At 48.3% G+C, this 19044-nt stretch overlaps 1 protein-coding gene across 1 annotated transcript; it reads left to right on the top strand.

Moving 5' to 3' along the window:
* The first annotated feature begins 610 nt into the window (after positions 1–610).
* Positions 611–5569, top strand: LOC130409502 (uncharacterized). The gene is made up of 2 exons (XM_056733514.1): positions 611–2146; positions 5458–5569. The coding sequence occupies exons 1-2, from the start codon at positions 1040–1042 to the stop codon at positions 5458–5460; spliced, it is 1110 nt and encodes a 369-aa protein (XP_056589492.1). The 5' UTR covers positions 611–1039; the 3' UTR covers positions 5461–5569.
* Positions 5570–19044: the final 13475 nt, after the last annotated feature.

Genomic DNA, 19044 nt, shown 5'->3' with positions numbered 1-19044 from the left:
TTGTGACGCGATACAGCGTTGTGGCGTTTTCCATAGGCAACCCCATCTGTCGTTCTCGACACAACGTCGAGAGACCGACAGAAAGGGAACGTCTTGGTCACGTATGTAACCTCAGTTCCCTGATGGAGGGAACGAGACGTTGTGTCCCTTATGCCACGAACACGTATCGTATTCTGCTGCAGTTTGAGAGGTCTCAGGCTCTTCAGAACAAAGGTAAGTGAATGCTGCACGCCGGCCTCCTTTTATACCGGATTTCCGGGGGCGGAGCCCGGCATGCAAATTGCATTCGCCAAATTTCATTGGCCTTTTCTATAGTAGTCAGAGTTGATTGGTTCTCAAGGGCGAACCCCATCTGACGTTCTCGACACAACGTCTCTTTCCCTCCATCAGGGAACTGAGGTTACATACGTAACCAAGACGTTCTCTGTCTCCACCCATCAACAGCTCATCGCTGAAGAAAATATACAATAATGTCTCATGAAAGGGAGAGATCACTGTTTAAGATGAGTATCACGGGTTAACTGCATTACATCACTGCAATCCACAGCATATTATACATATTTATTTACATAAACAAATGATGGGTGTCTGTGGCAAGGGGGGCGTGGTCTGACACGGTCTGCGGCAGAGAGGCGTGTCGGGAGAACGACGGTAAGCAAGCAGATCAACGCTATAGTGAAAACACCTGCTTCTTGTTCTAGTAATTGGCGAGGAGACGCTTTTAAGGCTCAACGGAGGAAGCAAACGGAGAGAGAGAGACGGCTGAGAAACGTGTTCGAAAGGAAGCCTCGTGACGTTGTGTCCAGGACTAAAGAGAAGGAATCTCCCTCGACGAAGAGGATTGGAAAGACAAAGAATCTTACTCAACGAAGAGTTAAAGAGACTGTGTGAATGTTTGATCCCGGAAGTGAAACCCGGAAGTAAAAATAAAGATTCTTACGTTTCTCAGCCACGCCGACCCTTGCCTCCTTTCTTCCCTTGAACTTGAACTTTGTTACACTGGTGCCGAAACCCGGGAGGAAAGGAGAGAGCCGCCGCCATGCAGACTCCGTCAGGATCGCCATTTGCGGAGGTAATATCTTCACTCGCCGGTCTCCACCAGGAACACCATCAGGCCCTGCTGAGGCTTCGAGAGGACCAAGAGGCACGATTCCAGGCTCTAGTCCTGACTCAGCAGGAGGACCGCGAGTCATTCCGGAGCTGGTTGAGCCAGGAGAGAGGCGCATCACCATCTACGCTTTTTGGGACGGTACCGCTGCATAAGATGGGAACCCAGGACGAGCCGGAAGCCTTCTTGGACTTATTCGAGAGGTCCGCTGAGCTATCCGGATGGCCGCCGGACGCTTGGGCATCCCGCCTTATCCCACTCCTGTCTGGAGAAGCCCAGATGGCGGCCCAACAACTTCCGGTGGCGAATCTCCTGGTATATGCGGACCTCAAGAAAGCCATCCTCCAACGGGTAGGCCGGAGTCCTGAGCAGCATCGGCAGCGGTTCCGATCCCTGGAGTTCGGGGAACGTTCCCAACCTTTTGCCTTCGCTCACCAGCTCCGGGATGCCTGCCGCAGATGGCTGATGGCCGGGGCCACTACCGTCGACACCATCGTCGACCTGGTGACGCTGGAGCAGTTCGTGGCGCGGTTGCCCAAGAAAACCGCGCAATGGGTCCAGTGTCACCGCCCGACGACATTGGCCCAGGCCATCCAGCTGGCGGAGGACCAATTGGTGGCGTGCCCAGGGGTCGGCACAACCCCAACATCTCTTTCTCTCTCTCCCTCTAGGTCTACGACAGTGACGAGACCGGTGCCCCTACCCAGGTCCAGGGGGGGCTTCTATCCGCGGCCGGCGCCGCGAACCCGGTTCCCACCAGAGGCAGGGCCATATGGAGCTTTCAGGTCCCAAGAGGGACAACCCCAACGGACCGGCAGTGGTTCCCAAAATTCTTACCCTTCATCAGCCTCTCCTCGCCAATTCGGGGGTCTGCTTCCTGCCGCTGGGGCGGCGGGGACTCCTGGGCCGGCCTGTTGGCGTTGTGGGGACCCCGGGCATTTTGTCGACCGATGTCCGATGATGGAGGTCGGCATGATGATCCGGGTTCCCGACAATCCTCAGGCTGCCCTCGGTCAGGACGGACTGTACCAAATACCTGTGAGTATTAGGGGGGGTATATATCAGGCGTTGGTGGATTCAGGGTGTAACCAAACCTCAATTCATCAAAGCCTGATTCAATTCGAGGCAATGGATACGAGCCGCGCGGTTAAGGTAAGGTGTGTGCACGGGGACGTGGTGAACTACCCTGTGGTGCCTTTGACCATCCAATTCAGGGGACAAAAGCATAGTGTAGAGGTGGCTGTTAACAAGTACCTCCGGCATCCGCTAATTTTGGGAACGAATTGGCCGTCATTTTCGACATTGTTGGGACACTTATGTGCGGATGTTTCTGGGCGAAACCAAGAGCGATGGGGGGGGGCGGTCGCGCAGTTGGGAGAGGTGGAGCCGGGACCGCTGACGACGGCCCCAGAGGAACGGAGCTCGGTGGTGAGAAGAAATCTCTCCCAGAGCGATGATTTTCCTCTGGAGCAGTCTCAGGACGAGACGCTCAAACATGCGTTCGATCAGGTCCGTAAGATCGACGGACAACTTCTCCATCCTGCGCAACCGTTGACCTATCCATATTTTGCTATTTTAAAAGACCGGTTGTATAGAGTGACCCAGGACACTCAGTCAAAGCAGGATACAACCCAGTTAGTTATACCGAAGAACCGTCGGGAAATGCTTTTCCAGGCGGCTCATTGTAATCCAATGGCGGGGCACCTGGGACATTCCTCAACTTTAAATCGCCTAACGGCCCGTTTTTTTTCGCCGGGCATTCATGAGAACGTGCGCAGGTGGTGCGCGTCTTGTCCTGAATGCCAGCTGGTAAACCCACCGGCCACCCCAAGGGCACCGTTATGCCCGCTTCCGCTTATTCAGGTCCCCTTCGAGCGAATTGGTATGGACCTGATCGGGCCGTTAGAGCGATCCGCACGGGGACATCGATTTGCACTAGTCATTGTGGACTATGCAACCCGATATCCGGAGGCAGTGGCGCTGCGCAATATCTCGGCAACGAGTGTTGCGGACGCACTGTTTCGATTAATCTCCCGTGTGGGAATCCCTAAGGAGATTCTCACAGATCAAGGCACGGCGTTTATGTCACGAACGCTTCGCGAATTGTATGGATTATTGGGGATTAAAACGATTCGGACCAGCGTCTATCACCCACAAACAGACGGACTGGTCGAACGGTTTAATCGTACGTTAAAAACCATGATCCGGAAATTCGTACACGAAGACGCCAAAAATTGGGATAAGTGGTTGGAACCTCTGTTATTTGCGGTCCGCGAGATCCCCCAAGCCTCTACGGGGTTTTCCCCCTTCGAGCTTCTCTACGGCCGTCAACCTCGCGGGGTTTTAGACGTCCTAAGAGAAGCTTGGGAGGACGGACCTTCCGCGAGTAAAAATGAAATTCAGTATGTCCTGGACCTGCGAACAAAACTCCATACACTGGGGCGGCTCTCTATGGAGAATCTGTTACAGGCACAAGACAGACAGAGCCGACATTATAACAGAGGCGCCAGACTGCGGAAATTTTCACCGGGAGAGAAAGTGCTTGTATTACTCCCAACGTCAACATCTAAATTACTCGCCAAGTGGCAAGGACCATTTGAGGTCACACGGCGAATAGGAGATCTCAATTATGAGGTAGTACGATCGGACAGGAGTGGGGCACATCAGATTTATCATATCAACCTCCTCAAAAAGTGGACTGAGTTGAACTCCGTAATGCTGGCGACGACAGTGAGTAGAGTAGATGATCTTGGGCCAGAAGCGAACACAAAATTGCAATCTCTCGCTCTGACTCCAGGGGGAGATCATCTCTCGCCGTCCCAGCTTACGGATGTGATAAAGGTACAGGCAGAATTTGCAGATGTGTTCTCACCCCTGCCCGGCCGTACGGACCTCATAGAGCACCACATTGAGACAAAACCGGGTGCGGTAGTGCGCAGTCGACCATATAGGTTACCTGAACACAAAAAAATTGTGGTTCAGAAGGAATTGGAAGTTATGCTGGACATGGGGGTAATAGAAGAGTCCCATAGTGACTGGGCGAGCCCGATAGTATTAGTACCGAAGACCGACGGCTCTGTCCGGTTCTGTGTGGACTATCGCAAGGTGAATGCGGTGTCGAAATTCGACGCCTATCCAATGCCACGAATTGACGAATTACTTGACCGGCTAGGGACGGCTCGTTTTTATTCGACATTGGATTTGACGAAAGGATATTGGCAGATCCCTCTATCTCCCTTATCCAAGGAAAAGACAGCCTTTACGACGCCGTTCGGGTTACACCAATTCGTCACACTTCCGTTCGGGTTATTCGGGGCCCCTGCTACTTTTCAGCGCCTCATGGACCGTATACTCAGACCCCACGCAGCGTATGCCGCCGCTTACCTCGATGATATCATCATATATAGTAACGACTGGCCGCGGCATATGCAGCACTTGAGAGCGGTTCTGAGTTCGCTGAGGAGGGCGGGGCTGACGGCTAACCCGAAGAAGTGTGCGGTTGGGCGAGTAGAGGTAAGGTATCTGGGTTTCCACTTGGGTCACGGGGAAGTGCGTCCCCAAATTGATAAGACGGCAGCAATTGCAACCGCCCCGAGACCCAAGACCAAAAAGGAGGTGCGGCAGTTCCTGGGGCTGGCGGGATATTATAGACGGTTTGTACCAAATTATTCGGACCTCACCAGCCCGCTGACTGACCTCACTAAAAAGGGGGCACCAGATACCGTCCAATGGTCAGAGCAGTGCCAGCAGGGGTTTACCCAGGTAAAGGCTGCTCTATGTGGCGGGCCGTTATTGCACTCTCCCGATTTTTCACTCCCTTTTCTGTTGCAGACTGATGCCTCCGATAGGGGCGTGGGCGCGGTCCTGTCCCAGGAGATAGAGGGGGAGGATCGTCCGGTGCTGTACATCAGCCGCAAGCTGTCTCGGGCTGAGATGAAGTACAGCACCATCGAGAAGGAGTGTTTGGCGATTCGATGGGCGGTTCTCACCCTCCGTTATTACCTCCTGGGGCGGGAATTCACGCTTTGTTCGGACCACGCACCACTCCAATGGCTCCACCGCATGAAGGACACCAACGCGCGGATCACTCGTTGGTACCTTGCTTTGCAACCATTTAAATTCCAGGTGATCCACAGGCCGGGGACTCAGATGGCGGTGGCCGACTTTCTCTCCCGGAGGGGGGGGGACGAGGCTACAGGCCGGATGGAGCCTCGGCCTGAGTCGGGCGGTGGGGGTATGTGGCAAGGGGGGCGTGGTCTGACACGGTCTGCGGCAGAGAGGCGTGTCGGGAGAACGACGGTAAGCAAGCAGATCAACGCTATAGTGAAAACACCTGCTTCTTGTTCTAGTAATTGGCGAGGAGACGCTTTTAAGGCTCAACGGAGGAAGCAAACGGAGAGAGAGAGACGGCTGAGAAACGTGTTCGAAAGGAAGCCTCGTGACGTTGTGTCCAGGACTAAAGAGAAGGAATCTCCCTTGACGAAGAGGATTGGAAAGACAAAGAATCTTACTCAACGAAGAGTTAAAGAGACTGTGTGAATGTTTGATCCCGGAAGTGAAACCCGGAAGTAAAAATAAAGATTCTTACGTTTCTCAGCCACGCCGACCCTTGCCTCCTTTCTTCCCTTGAACTTGAACTTTGTTACAGTGTCATTTAACAAAATCACAGCAGAATAAAAAAGTTAATAGTTTTTACTCATAGGGAGAATTAATTTGACAAATAAATTTATCAACAAAGTTTTATGATGATTTTTAAGATGACATAATACCACTTTATAGTCATGTAAATAATAATACACTTTTAAAAATCATGTTTTTTGTAGCGCATATTAAATAACCACCTCTGTGATTGTGTACTGTCCACTTTTTTCTCATCTACCGGCCAGTTTTAACACTGACACAATGCACAAAATCTCTAATAGTATAATGACTTTAATAACATCATAATTATTTGTGACTTGTATGTCTCAGCCATCAACATTTATTGACTCAAGCCTGAAGCTACTAAAACATGTTTCACGAGTTCACCTACACAGATAATAGAGTAGTTTGAGGGTATGCGTATTTGGCGTGCTGTCGGGGAGAGGGCTCCGAGCTCGTTCATTCTTCCGAGCTCAGAGCACTCCCCCCTGTCCGGGGTGAGGGCTCCGAATCCGGCATTAGCCTGAACCCGGAACACTCCCCGCCCCCCTTTGTGTCCTGCTGGAGACGAGGGGCTCCAGGTGATGAGCCGGGGTTTTGGTGGGATGCTTGAGACTGAAGAGAGAGTGAAGGTAAGACGTCTTGACTATTTATAGAGACACTCTCTCTCTCTCTCTTTGAAGTGATAGGTTGATTGTTGAGATTGCTGACAGCCGACCAGCCGAGTTAATTATCTGCTCCTGCTCCTCCCGAACTTAGTTTAGTAAAACACCATTTCACGAGTTCACCTACACAGATAATAGAGTAGTTTGAGGGTATGCGTATTTGGCGTGCTGTCGGGGAGAGGGCTCCGAGCTCGTTCATTCTTCCGAGCTCAGAGCACTCCCCCCTGTCCGGGGTGAGGGCTCCGAATCCGGCATTAGCCTGAACCCGGAACACTCCCCCCCAAGAGATGCAACCGATGCAAGACAGCAGCCGCATATGCACAACCCCCAAAAACGAGGCTGGTATTGGCTGCTGGTGACCAGGCCTTGCTTGGTATGAAAGCCGATATTGTGGAGTCTTGAAGAGACTTCAGGTGTTACTGAAGCGGGGAATTTGAGGTTTCCTGGAGAAAGATGCCGGCTGATCGGAGGGATGAAAGAAGCAAGGGATGTAGATTGAGGCATGGGCCCTTGGGGACGGTCTCTGCTGCGATGTAAGAGAGTGATGTCTGCTGCTACGGGACATTGATGGAGGCGCGGGCCCTGTGGGCTCTAAGTGAAATATGTCTGCTGCTGCAGAAATAGATGTATGCACGGGGCCTTGTGAGGTCGCTGCTGTGATGCTGGCCTCTCAGGGAGTGATGTCTGCTGCTGAAGGACGTAGCTGAAAGCACGGGCCCTTGTGGGTGGTCGCTGCTGCGATGCTGTCCTCTAAGTTAATGGTGATTGCTGCTGAAGGGCGTAGATGAGGCACGGACCCTTGTGGGGCGGTCGCTGCTGCGATGCTGGCCTCTAGGGGAGTGGTGTCTGCTGCTGTGGAACGTAGATGGAGGCACGGGCCCTGGTGGGGCGATTGCTGCCGCGATGCGGGCCTCTGAGTGGATGATGTCTAATGCTGTAGACCATGGATGGAGGCACGGGCCCTTGTGGGCGACCGCTGCTGCGAAGCTGCCCTCTAAAGGAGTTGTGCCTGCTGTAGGACGTAGATGGAGGCACTGGCCCTTGTGGGCGGTCGCTGCTGCGATGCTGGCCTCTGTGTGTAGGATGCCTGCTGCTGCAGCACGTAGATGGAGGCACAGGCCCTGGTGGGGCGATTGCTGCCGCGATTCTGGCCTCGAAGTGAATGATGCCTGTTGCTGCTGAACATAGATGGAGGCGCGGGCCTTTGTGGGGCGATCGCTGCTGCGATGCTGGGCCTCTGAGTGAATGATGTCTAATGCTGTAGACCATAGATGGAGGCACGGGCCCTTGTGGGCGGTCGCTTCTGCGATGCTGGCCTCTGTGTGTAGGATGCCTGCTGCTGCAGAAACATAGATGGAGGCACGGGCCCTTGAGGGGCGTTCGCTGCTGCGATGCTGGCCTATGTGTTTGTAGGATGTCTGCTGCTGCAAGACATTGATGAAGGCACGGGCCCTTATGGGGCGGTCGCTTACTGTGGTGCTGGCCTCTATGTGTATGATGTATGCTGCTGCAGAAAAGATGGATGGAGGCGCGGGCCCTTGAGGGGCAGTCGCTGCTGCGATGCTGGCCTCTGTGTGTAAGATGTCTGCTGCTGCAAGACATTGATGAAGGCGCGGGCCCTTATGGGGCGGTCGCTTGCTGTGATGCTGGCCTCTATGTAATTGGTGATTGCTGCTGGAGGAAGTAGATAAAGGCACGGGCCCTTGAGGGGCGGTCGCTTCTGCGATGCTGGCCTCTGTGTGTAGGATGCCTGCTTCTGCAGAAACATGGATGGAGGCACGGGCCCTTGAGGGGCGGTCGCTGCTGTGATGCTGGCCTATGTGTGTGTAGGATGTCCGCTTGCTGCAAGACATTGATGAAGGCACGGGCCCTTATGGGGCGGTCGCTAGCTGCGATGCTGGCCTCTATGTGAATGATGTATGCTGCTGCCGAAAAAAGGATGGAGGCGCGGGCCCTTGAGGGGCGGTCGCTGCTGTGATGCTGGCCTATGTGTGTGTAGGATGTCCGCTTGCTGCAAGACATTGATGAAGGCACGGGCCCTTATGGGGCGGTCGCTAGCTGCGATGCTGGCCTCTATGTGAATGATGTATGCCGCTGCAGAAACATGGATGGAGGCGCGGGCCCTTGAGGGGCGGTCGCATGCTGCGATGCTGTCCTCTATGTAATTGGTGATTGCTGCTGAAGGAAGTAGATGAAGGCGCGGGCCATTGAGGGGCGGTCGCTTCTGCGATTATGGCCTCTTTGTGTAGGATGCCTGCTTCTGCAGAAACATGGATGGAGGCACGGGCCCTTGAGGGGCGGTCGCTGCTGTGAAGCTGGCCTATGTGTGTGTAGGATGTCCGCTTGCTGCAAGACATTGATGAAGGCACGGGCCCTTATGGGGCGGTCGCTAGCTGCGATGCTGGCCTCTATGTGAATGAAGTGTGCTGCTGCAGAAACAAGGATGGAGGCGCGGGCCCTTGAGGGGCGGTCGCTGCTGTGATGCTGGCCTATGTGTGTGTAGGATGTCCGCTTGCTGCAAGACATTGATGAAGGCACGGGCCCTTATGGGGCGGTCGCTAGCTGCGATGCTGGCCTCTATGTGAATGATGTATGCTGCTGCAGAAACATGGATGGAGGCGCGGGCCCTTGAGGGGCGGTCGCTGCTGCGATGCCTGCGGAAAATAGATGAAGGCACGGGCCCTTATGGGGCGGTCGCTTGCTGCGATGCTGGCCTTTAAGGAAGTGAAGTCTGCTGCAGAACGTGGATGGAGATACGGGCCGGTGTGGGGTGGATGCTGCCGCTATGCTGTGGTAGGTTGATGCTAGATGATCTGGGAGATTAGTGTCCGATGGGCTTCTTTGATGAGCGAGCGGTCCGTCCGAATGTAGCTTTTGAAAGCCTCTGAGGTCCAGCGACCGAGAGCTTGGATTTGCGGCTGGGAGAGACCTTTCTGGGCGGCTGTGGTAGCTGCGCCGATGCGAAAGGAATGACTCGAGAAATGTTCTTCGGGTATGCTGGATTGGCGCAATACTGATTTAAGATGCTTTTGGAACCAGAAACGTGAGGCTGGACGACCGGAGTCATCTATGAAGAGAGGTTCCGATGGTAATTTTGCCTGTGATCTCCTGAACTGTAGGTAGGCCAGGAGGGTTTGGTACGGCTGGATGGGGGATTGAAGATTGAATATGAAGATGAAATGGCCTCTTTTGAATTGATCCGTCTTACTTTGCTTGATGTGGAAGGAGATTGTTTCTGCGTCGAGCACTGCCAAGTCGGAGATGGTGGGGTGGACCGAAGGGTTGAAGCTAGATGTAGTTGTCATTTCGGAGCATCTGAGAAATCCGAAAAAAGCCAGAGTGAACATAGCGTCGAGTGTGCGGGTGGTGTGCGTGGAGTGGTAACCTCTGCGGAGGGTAGAAATGCATTTGGTTAATATATCCAAAGTTATGGGTTGCCTTTTGTCCGGGGAGGCGGGTTGAGCTCTTTGAATTCCTTTGATGAGCATGGAGGTTTGAGGACTGGATATAGCTGTGCAGGTTGAGTTAAAAATAAGTTTGTGGAAGAATTGAATTCCACTTAGGTACCCTTAATTGAGCTGGCTTGCAGGTTTTTGTTGATATTTAGGAAGGATATGAAAGAGGTGATGGTTAGCAGAGAGAACTCGGGAAAAGGCATGTTGTATGTTTGGTGGAATGACTTGAAACTCTTCCACGCGGTAAGGTAAGACTGAAGGGTCCTGAGTGAGACGGCTTGGATGATAGAATTGAATGAAGAATCTAGAAGAGATCTTAGCGGGTGATTTATGGGAATATCAGTTCCGAATAGGGAGGTACTGGTGTTGGGAGGGGGTCCGCCTCTGGTGCTAGCCGCCTGAATTTCTGGAAGGAAAACGGGAAAGAGCGTCGGCTATTTGGTTGCAGAACCGGGAACATGCTTAGCCGTAACGATAAACTGATCGCTAGCCGATATCCATGTGAGACGTCTAAGGAAAGGCATTAGTGCGGAAGAATGTGAACGGCCTTTATTGATGCAGTGCACTGTCGCTTCGTTGTCGCAATGAACGGTAATGCTTAAGGCTGACCATTCCTTCCCCCATAAATATGCGGCAGCTACGAGAGGGTACAGCTCGAATAAAGCTGAGGACGATGACTGAGGTAATTCTAGGAGCTGCGGGGGCCAGGTGGAGGCGAACCAGCGTCCTTGGTAATATCCTCCGAAACCAACGGAGGGTGCGGCGTCGGTGAACAATTGAATGTCGACGGGGAGATCGCGCATGTCCTTGTAAAAGAAGGACAAGCCGTTCCATTGATTAAGGAATTTAATCCATAAACCGAGCTCGTCGAGGCATGCGCTGGTTAAGGTTATTGAGTCCTCTAGGGCGTGAGCTGAGGAAGCGAGGGATAGGAGGTGCGAAACGAACGATCTTCCTTGGGGAATGATACGCATCGCGAAATTGAGGTGACCGAGAACGGATAATAATTCGCGTTTGGAACAATGGGGTTTGTTTAGGAGAGTGGAAGCGATCAGAATTGATCTGTCGATTTTCTCTTGGGGCAAGGAAGCCTGAAAGTTCAGCGAGTCCAGATTGATGCCCAGGAATTTGATTGATGTGCTCGGACCCGAAGTTTTTTCTTGGGCTAGTGGGATGCCGAGCTTGGCGAAGACTTTTTGGACTATCGAGAGATGCGTGGCTGGGATTGAGTCTGGACGTGAGATAACTAGAAAATCGTCGAGAAGGTGAATGAGGTATGGAATGGCGTAGTTGTTAGAGAGAATCCAACAGATTGCCTCTGACAGCATGTCGAAAATCTTTGGACTGCTTCTGCAACCAAAAGTGAGGCGAACGGAAAAATAGTATTGATTTCGCCAGCGAATGCCGAACAGATGCCAAAGGTCTGGGTTAATGGGCATTACTTTGAAAGCGGAGGTGATGTCGACTTTAGCGAGCCAGGCGCCGCGTCCGGCGGTTTTGATGAGTTTAATCGCTTGGTCGATGTCGTGGTATAGAAGGGAAAACTCTTCTAGTGGAATGAGGCTGTTAATGCTTGGGTACGGGGAATTATGGGGGGACGACAGGTCGAATATGAGTCGTTTTTTACCTGAGAATTTTCTTGTAGCTACACCGATGGGGCTGATGCGGAAGGTTTTAAACGGGGGAGCGGTGAAGGGGCCGATCATGAAATTTGAGTCGATTTCATTTTTGATTAGAAGATCGACCGTTTCGGGTTCGGCAAGCGCGGACTGCAGGTTGGGGCAGACTAGGCTTACGGACGGTAGACTCTCGATACCGGGGTTGAATCCGTTTGAGAGACCGGACAGGACGTAATCAGTAAAGCTTGTGTCGGGGTGAAGAGATAGTTCAATGGCCAAAATGGAAACATTCACTGGAGTCGATAAATACTGTTTACGGTTTTTATTAGAAGCTTTGTAAACTTGGCACACGATGTATGCGTGCGCGCCTCCGCAGAAGCTGCAAACGTGCAGGTAGCGGCACCGCTGGCGTGAGCAGGCGCCAATGTTAAATTTTCTGCATGGTTCGCCTCCTGAAGCATGTCGGCGATCGTAATCGGGCAGAGGTGGATTGGCATGGTGTGATGGGAAGCGTGGGACGTAGCCTGTGGATTTGGTGCGAGGTGAGTCCGGGCATGGGGAAGATGAGTGAACCAACGGGCAAGAAGTGGTGTTGTGGGCGACGGAACTGCAGACCGCACATGAAAAATTTTTGCAACCTTGAAAAACTCGGTTGTGTAGCTCAGTGTCCAGTGCCCCCCAGTAAGGACACTGGTTCCACTGAGCTACGCGGATGGCACATTTGGCAGAAAATAAACGATGGTAAGTATAAAAAAGGGTTCCCCCGTAAGAAAGCGCGAGCTCCGCGACTATGGCGAGGTAGTCGGTGAGCTCGCGCCTCCTATGAGGGAATGCCGTGCTGATTATCTCTAGATAGCGAGAAAAGGCTACAGTGAATTCTGGGAATGTTAAAGTGCGTGAACTGGTGTGTGTTGTGTTTTTTAGAGTGAGAGAGAGGTCGCCGTAGGTGATTTGGCGATCTGTTGACGGAGGTGAGAGTGGAGATAAGAGAGTGTAGAGGTCTACGTCCGCACCTGCCAGAATCTGAGCTTTTATGTTTGCCGTCACTGGGGGCGGTTCCAGGGCTGGGGCGTTGGGCGGGACTGGCATCGGTGCTGCTGATGCCAGTGTGAAGGAGGGGCGAGTCTGAGGAAGTGCCATTAGAGTGGGGATGGCGTCCGCTGGGACCATTTGCGAGGCCGGTCTTGCGCTGTTTACATTGCCTGTGCCTGAGACCTGAGGGAAGGCGGAGAAGTCGTAAACCTGCGCCTGTGACGTCAGTGGAGGGAGCCTCGCACTGGAAAACGAAGGCGGGGCCGCAGGCCATTGGCTGGAAAAAGGATTGGAGGAGAGAGCGAGGATGTGTGGGTGAACTGGGGCCGCTTGCGGAGCCATGCTCGCGCTGCCAGGGCGGCTCGTCGTGTGGCGGGCTTGAATGTTGCCTGGGGATGCTGCGTGCTGGAGCTCAGCTGAGCGGAGAAGAGACTGCGGGTGGTCGGTTCTGGCCTCCGGGGCGCGGCCCAAGCTTGCAGAGGGAACGCTCCGGCGGTTTTCGGACCTGAGGCCGCTCCTCGTTGGAGTCTGACCCGGCCGTAGATACGGGGAATCGCGAACCTGCCTCGGCTTTCCTGTTGCCCTCGTCTGGGTGACATTTGGCGTATTCCGGGAATCCGGCTGGAGGGAGGAGTACATACCATATAGTTCGGCTTTGTTCAATCGCCGTGAAAAATGGACGTTTGCTTTGAGTAGCGCTTGTCGTAATCCTACGACCGTCCACATCTCGATAGGCGGGAGGTCGGGAAGGATGGAAGCAAATGAGGAAGCTGGGGACGTCGGTGCCAGCCTGGAAGGCGGCGGTGACTGTGTGCCACTGCGTCTAGGGGTAGAGGAGGAAGCGCGGGAAAGCCGCCGGCCTCTTGGAGTAGCCGCGGGTTTTTGTGATTTTTCCCTGCGTGCGCTGCTGGGCTGGCCGTCGCTTGTGGACGCCGAAGGACCTAGATCTTCGATGGAGTTGTCCATTTGGGCTGTTTCGTTCTCTGACATTTCTGTAATTGGATATACCAATGCTTGAGACTGAAGAGAGAGTGAAGGTAAGACGTCTAGGGATGCTCCGATCCGATATTTGTATCGGAAATCGGCGTCGATACTGAATAAAATTCTAGATCGGGTATCGGTGAAAAAATTGCACCGATACCCGATCTAGCTGACATAAAATTTCTGCTAGGCGATGTAAAAGTTCCTGGAGACACCGGCGCTTAAACTCTCTCGTGGCTGTGCTTTGCGAAGCGTGTGACATCATACGCTAGCAACGTGCTCTTTACGTAGTGTGCGTGAACAAGCGAACATAGCTTACATTGAGCAGCGAACAGCATGGAGCGACAAAAAATATCTGCCATTTAGATTTATTTTAGAACAGCTACGCCAACAAGTTACACCGCTGTTTGCAATACATGCGAAGAAAATGTTCCGAAGGGTTGTGATAAAGCTGTTCATTATAATACTACTAATTTAAGCACGCCGAGTTCAATAAGCTGAAGAAACTAAAACGAGACGGTACGAAGCAGCTAACTTTGGAGGAGACAGCGGAAAGAATTCAGAAATTTCCATCTAGTAGTGTGAAAGCAGCGAAAATCATTGAAAGCATTTAGAATTTCATGGTAATGGATTTGCAACCGCTGTCCGTCGTTGCGAACAATGTCTTCAGACTCCTTATAAACCACCTGGAGCCGCGGTACGACATTGTGAAGCGTAACTGAGACCTGAACTGTACCAAAAAGTCTGCAAACATGTATACGAAAAAAATAAAGATGTTAATGCGGTGAGTTTTGGGGATAATTTGACTTTGAATTTCTATTTGCACCGACTAAACTATTCTATCTTTTTCCGTTTATTTTTACATGTGCAGCACAAGCTAGGGAAGCTAGTGTTTTGTTTATCTTTCGGTGTTGGATGTTAAATTTGATTTCCACTAAACTTTAGCTTAGTTTAGTTGACTTTGCTTTAATGACTAAAGCATTAAAAAGAACTGATTCCTGTTTGAATATCTAAAGCAGTGAAGCTATTGCTTTTTTGCTCAATTTCAGCTGCTTTATTGTTTATTGTGCATTGATTTTTTAAATTATATTTGCACATAACAGTTATTCAGAGATTTTGTTTCCATTAATTTATACCTGTTTATCAAGCTAGTGAAGCTGTTTTTTTATTCAGCTGCTTAATTTGCACTTTAATTTTGAATTTCAAGTTTAAGATAGTGAACATTTTGTTTTATTTTGCTGGTTTAATAAATAATTCACAAAATTTGTGAATCATTTGTTTGTTATTTTGTTTTACGGGGTCAGGAAATTAATGTTAAGTCGAGCTTGATGTCTTGCACAGCAATCCACACAGTTTATTAAGTAATTGTGCTCTTTAAAAATGTTACCTTAGTATCGGATCGGTACTCGGTATCGGCCAATACTGAATCTCAGGTATCGGAATCGGTATCGGAAGCAAAAAAGGTGGATCGGAGCATCCCTAAAGACATCTTGACTATTTATAGAGACACTCTCTCTCTCTCTCTTTGAAGTGATAGGTTGATTGTTGAGATTGCTGACAGCCGACCAGCCGAGTTAATTATCTGCTCCTGCTCCTCCCGAACTTAGTTTAGTAAAACACCATTAAACATCAGGAACACATGTTAACTCATGATTCCTCTTTTGTTCCTTTCTTCTGTTAGACAATGAGGCATGTTTTACTGTTTCAGGCTAAACACCTGACTGAGACACAGTACATCAGATAAGACTGAACGTGAAGCTGCACCACTGAATGATTCAGTCCTTCGGCAATTATGATCAATATACTTTAATCCCACTGAACAACAAGAAAGCTTGATGACTAAATATAGATTAAATATTGTCTCTGTGTGTTGTCTCCACGAACTGAGAGGTTGAATGAAAGCAAATGAAAGTTTCTCTGATGTGCCTCCTCTCGTCTCCACCCATCAACATCTTCAATCTCATGAGAGAAAGAGTTTACTGTTTACAAGACTATTAACAGTTAATTGTGACAGTTTAAACACTGCATCAATGTAATCTACACACAGCATCACACAAGTCAAATGTGTCTGTTCTTTCAGAAAGGGATAAGAGAGAAGATTTACTGAGAGATGACAATACAACACAAACCTAAAAGTAAAAGTTAGGTTCTTACAGATTCAATTTCCTCCTATCATCACTTCCTTATCCTTACAAATGTGAAAATTGTGGGCCTATGGTAAAAGCATCATAAATAATACCATTCAAACATTTATATGATTAGTGGAAGAGGCGTATTAAGACGTCATGATTCCCCCTGGGCAACAGCCCAAGAGGTGCCTCCCAAGAGCACTCATTAAAAGATTAAAGTATATATTATAAGATTTTATAAGAATGAAATTCACCAATTTACAATACACTGTTTTACAATAATTACACATTAACATGAGACTTTTGTGAAATAGAAAACAAAAAAACAACTATTTCCATCAAGCGTTTTTAAAAAGAAGGCCAACTGTAGTTAAGGGGCACCTGCTCTCTGTTGAAATGTTACATTTATTGTTTTAATGTAGTGGAAAAAAATCCCTTACATTTTTTTAACAGGTGTAAATCTATAGTGATCTATAGGCTAGCAGATAACATGGGCGAGATTGTTGGAGGTGTGTCGAAAAAGTGAGGTGGACAAAACCATATTGATCTGAAAGAAGGGGGGGTTTCCACCACATGGTGCCACGCCTAATTTTAGCGCAGATGCATGACTTAAATCTTAAAATTAAGTGCTTATGTACATTTATACATTTTTTATTTTGTAATGCTTGTTTATTTGGTGCCCCTGGTCACTCGCCCAATTGCCCATATGGTTAATCCGCTGCTGCCTTTTTAAGATAATACCTGATTATGTAACGTTACTAATGATAAAGAAATAAAGTTCAAGATTTAAGCTATAAACATCCCCTGCACACACAAAAACATCACTGTGAGAAAAACGGAATGTGTAACAGCTTCACAAAATGATTCGGTCTTAAGAGAAAAGAGTCTTAACTTAAACAGATTTTTGTGTTAAAAATCCAAACGTGTAGTCGCAGTTTCTCTAAACTCCGCTGGTTAAATAAACATCGCCACGCGTTGTTAACGTCACACGTCACGGCGCTACCACCCGGACTCCGCCCCTTAGATCGCGTGGACCACTCCCTCCGTTTGCCAATCCATGAACATCACACCACTTTTATGAGAACACCATCTTCCCTGACTTGAATCCTCTTTGTGAGCATTTATTATTCAACCAAGGTTCAAAATGGTTATGTTTATTGGTAATCTTTAATGTTCACAATGCTTAATGTACAGATCTGTAAAATAAATCATATTTAACTTCAAATTAAAGTGTGTGTTTTGTCTATTCTAACTTAACATGAACAACTTTAAGTAGCCTACAACATTTAAATGATTCATATCAGCCAATAGCAAATAGAGACCTTGTTTTTATAATTCCATTCGATGACCCTAATAATGCAGAACACATCACTGTTTACTTCCTTACTATAAAAATAATCAACATTCACACTTCATTTTTAACATCTTTATTTGTTGTTTATGGTTTCAATCAATTTTTGTGTTTCAATAAATGACAACAACAACTATTCTCTACTTCTTGATAAAGAAACATGAGGATTACAAACATCACAATGCAAACCATGATTCAAACTGATCATTGCATGACTTTAGTTGAAACAGAAGTCTCCACGTTCCGGCTTGCAACATGCCCCATCCGGTTTGACTTTAGAGAATGGAAAGTGTCCGATGGACTCTTCTCCACAGGGTTGCAGGCCTCTGCAGTCGGTACGAATCCTCGTGAAAACATTCTTGATGTCATGTCAAGGTTTCATAAAACTGCTAGGACTGCCGCACGCCCCAGAACACAACTCTGGAAAATGGCCGCTTGTCTTGCTTCCACATGGTCTTGTGCTTTTGCACACACTACCGTTGTCATAGCATGGGGGTGCAAACCTGCAAGGATTACTGAAAAGGTAACCGCAACCTGGCACGCAGGACGCCACTTTGCAGTTTTTCTCGCAGGTGCAATCATGGCATGGCATCACAGGGTCACGAGGGTAACTGCAAGGCTTCCTGCACACAACCTCTTTTCTGCCAGCATCATTACAGACATCAAAACACGGGGCATTGAAATCTTTCTTCCAAAGAGGTATGTATTCCTTCCCCTTCCTGCAGTTGTCAGACTCAAACTGAATGGGAGCGAAACGGCCAAAACACTTCTTTCTGCAAGACATTTTGTGAGCTGCAACAAATGAGAAAGACGACAATGTACAACCTGTAGAGGCTTCATCCATAAGAGCTTTCAAAATATTAAACTTTACCTCATTTATACATTTTGTACAGCTTCAGTGTTTTAGGTAAAGGGTTAAATAAGTGCCACTAAACAGAAACAAGAACGTTTTTTTAGCCACGTTTCAGTAAGTGGGAAACCAGCAACATCTTTCTTGAGCATTTACTTAATATGTATGGATTAAAACTTTATTCTCAACACATGAAATACAAATGATCTGTTTACCTTCACGAAAAGGTTTAAACAAATAATATCATCTTATGAGCAGATACTTTTAAAGTATCCCTAAAATGGTACTAACCTAAAATCTAATTGTATTTGGCCTATCTTGGCAATCTTTTGAAGAAGATATACCATAATAAATAATGTTTATAATAATTTTATATGTGGATTATTATTGTAATATATATATTTAAAAAATTTGTAGATAATTAAAGGTTAACATACTGTAAATAAAATAAAATATGTATGGAACAGAACTAAAGCTGATGTTCTTTGTACACAATAATTCTGTAGGAATTTAGTTCAAATCTACTTTAAGTACACTGAGCAGTATATTTATGTAAGTATAACAAAAATAAACTTAAATAGGAGCATACTTTAAGAGCACAAATAATGTATGAACTATAAGATTGATTTTAATTTAAAAACTATTCAAAACTAATAAACCACTCCTGAATATATACTTCAAAATGAACTTTCCTAAACTTAAATATGTGTTACAAGTTTTACTATCAATAAAGTCATAATTTTATGTGTAGTATACAGTAGTTAAATAAAACATAACATTACATAACATAGTGGCTGGTAAAAGTACTTTTATAAATTAAAGTCATATTTAGTCCTAAGTAGCACTAAAATAGCACTAGAACTTTAGTATAATAAAATAAACATGAAGTATGCCTATTTTTGTGAGAGAAATCTGAATGTTGTAATTAACAAAATATAACAACACAAGAAGTTGAAAATAAAGTGAGATCAATACTTACATGTTGTCTTCTTCCTGATTTATATCTGTTGTTTAACAGTTCTTCTTGTCTTCTTGATCTGTGATGTTTCTCCTCTGAGCGCTACGGTATATATTCACCTGTTCTCTGTCTCCACCCATCAACAGCTCATCGCTGAAGAAAATATTCAAGAATGTCTCATGAAAGGGAGAGATCACTGTTTAAGATGAGTATCACGGGTTAACTGCATTACATCACTGCAATCCACAGCATATT

The sequence above is a fragment of the Triplophysa dalaica genome, chromosome 20 (genome assembly GCF_015846415.1).
Source record: "Triplophysa dalaica isolate WHDGS20190420 chromosome 20, ASM1584641v1, whole genome shotgun sequence".
Lineage (NCBI taxonomy): Eukaryota > Metazoa > Chordata > Actinopteri > Cypriniformes > Nemacheilidae > Triplophysa > Triplophysa dalaica.
The sequence above is the reverse complement of the archived record's forward strand: the minus strand, read 5'-3'. Positions and strand labels throughout refer to the sequence as shown.

Coding starts and splice junctions, on each gene's coding strand:
- LOC130409502 (XM_056733514.1), top strand. CDS start 1,040: ATGCAGACTCCGTCAGGATCGCCATTTGCGGAGGTAATATCTTCACTC.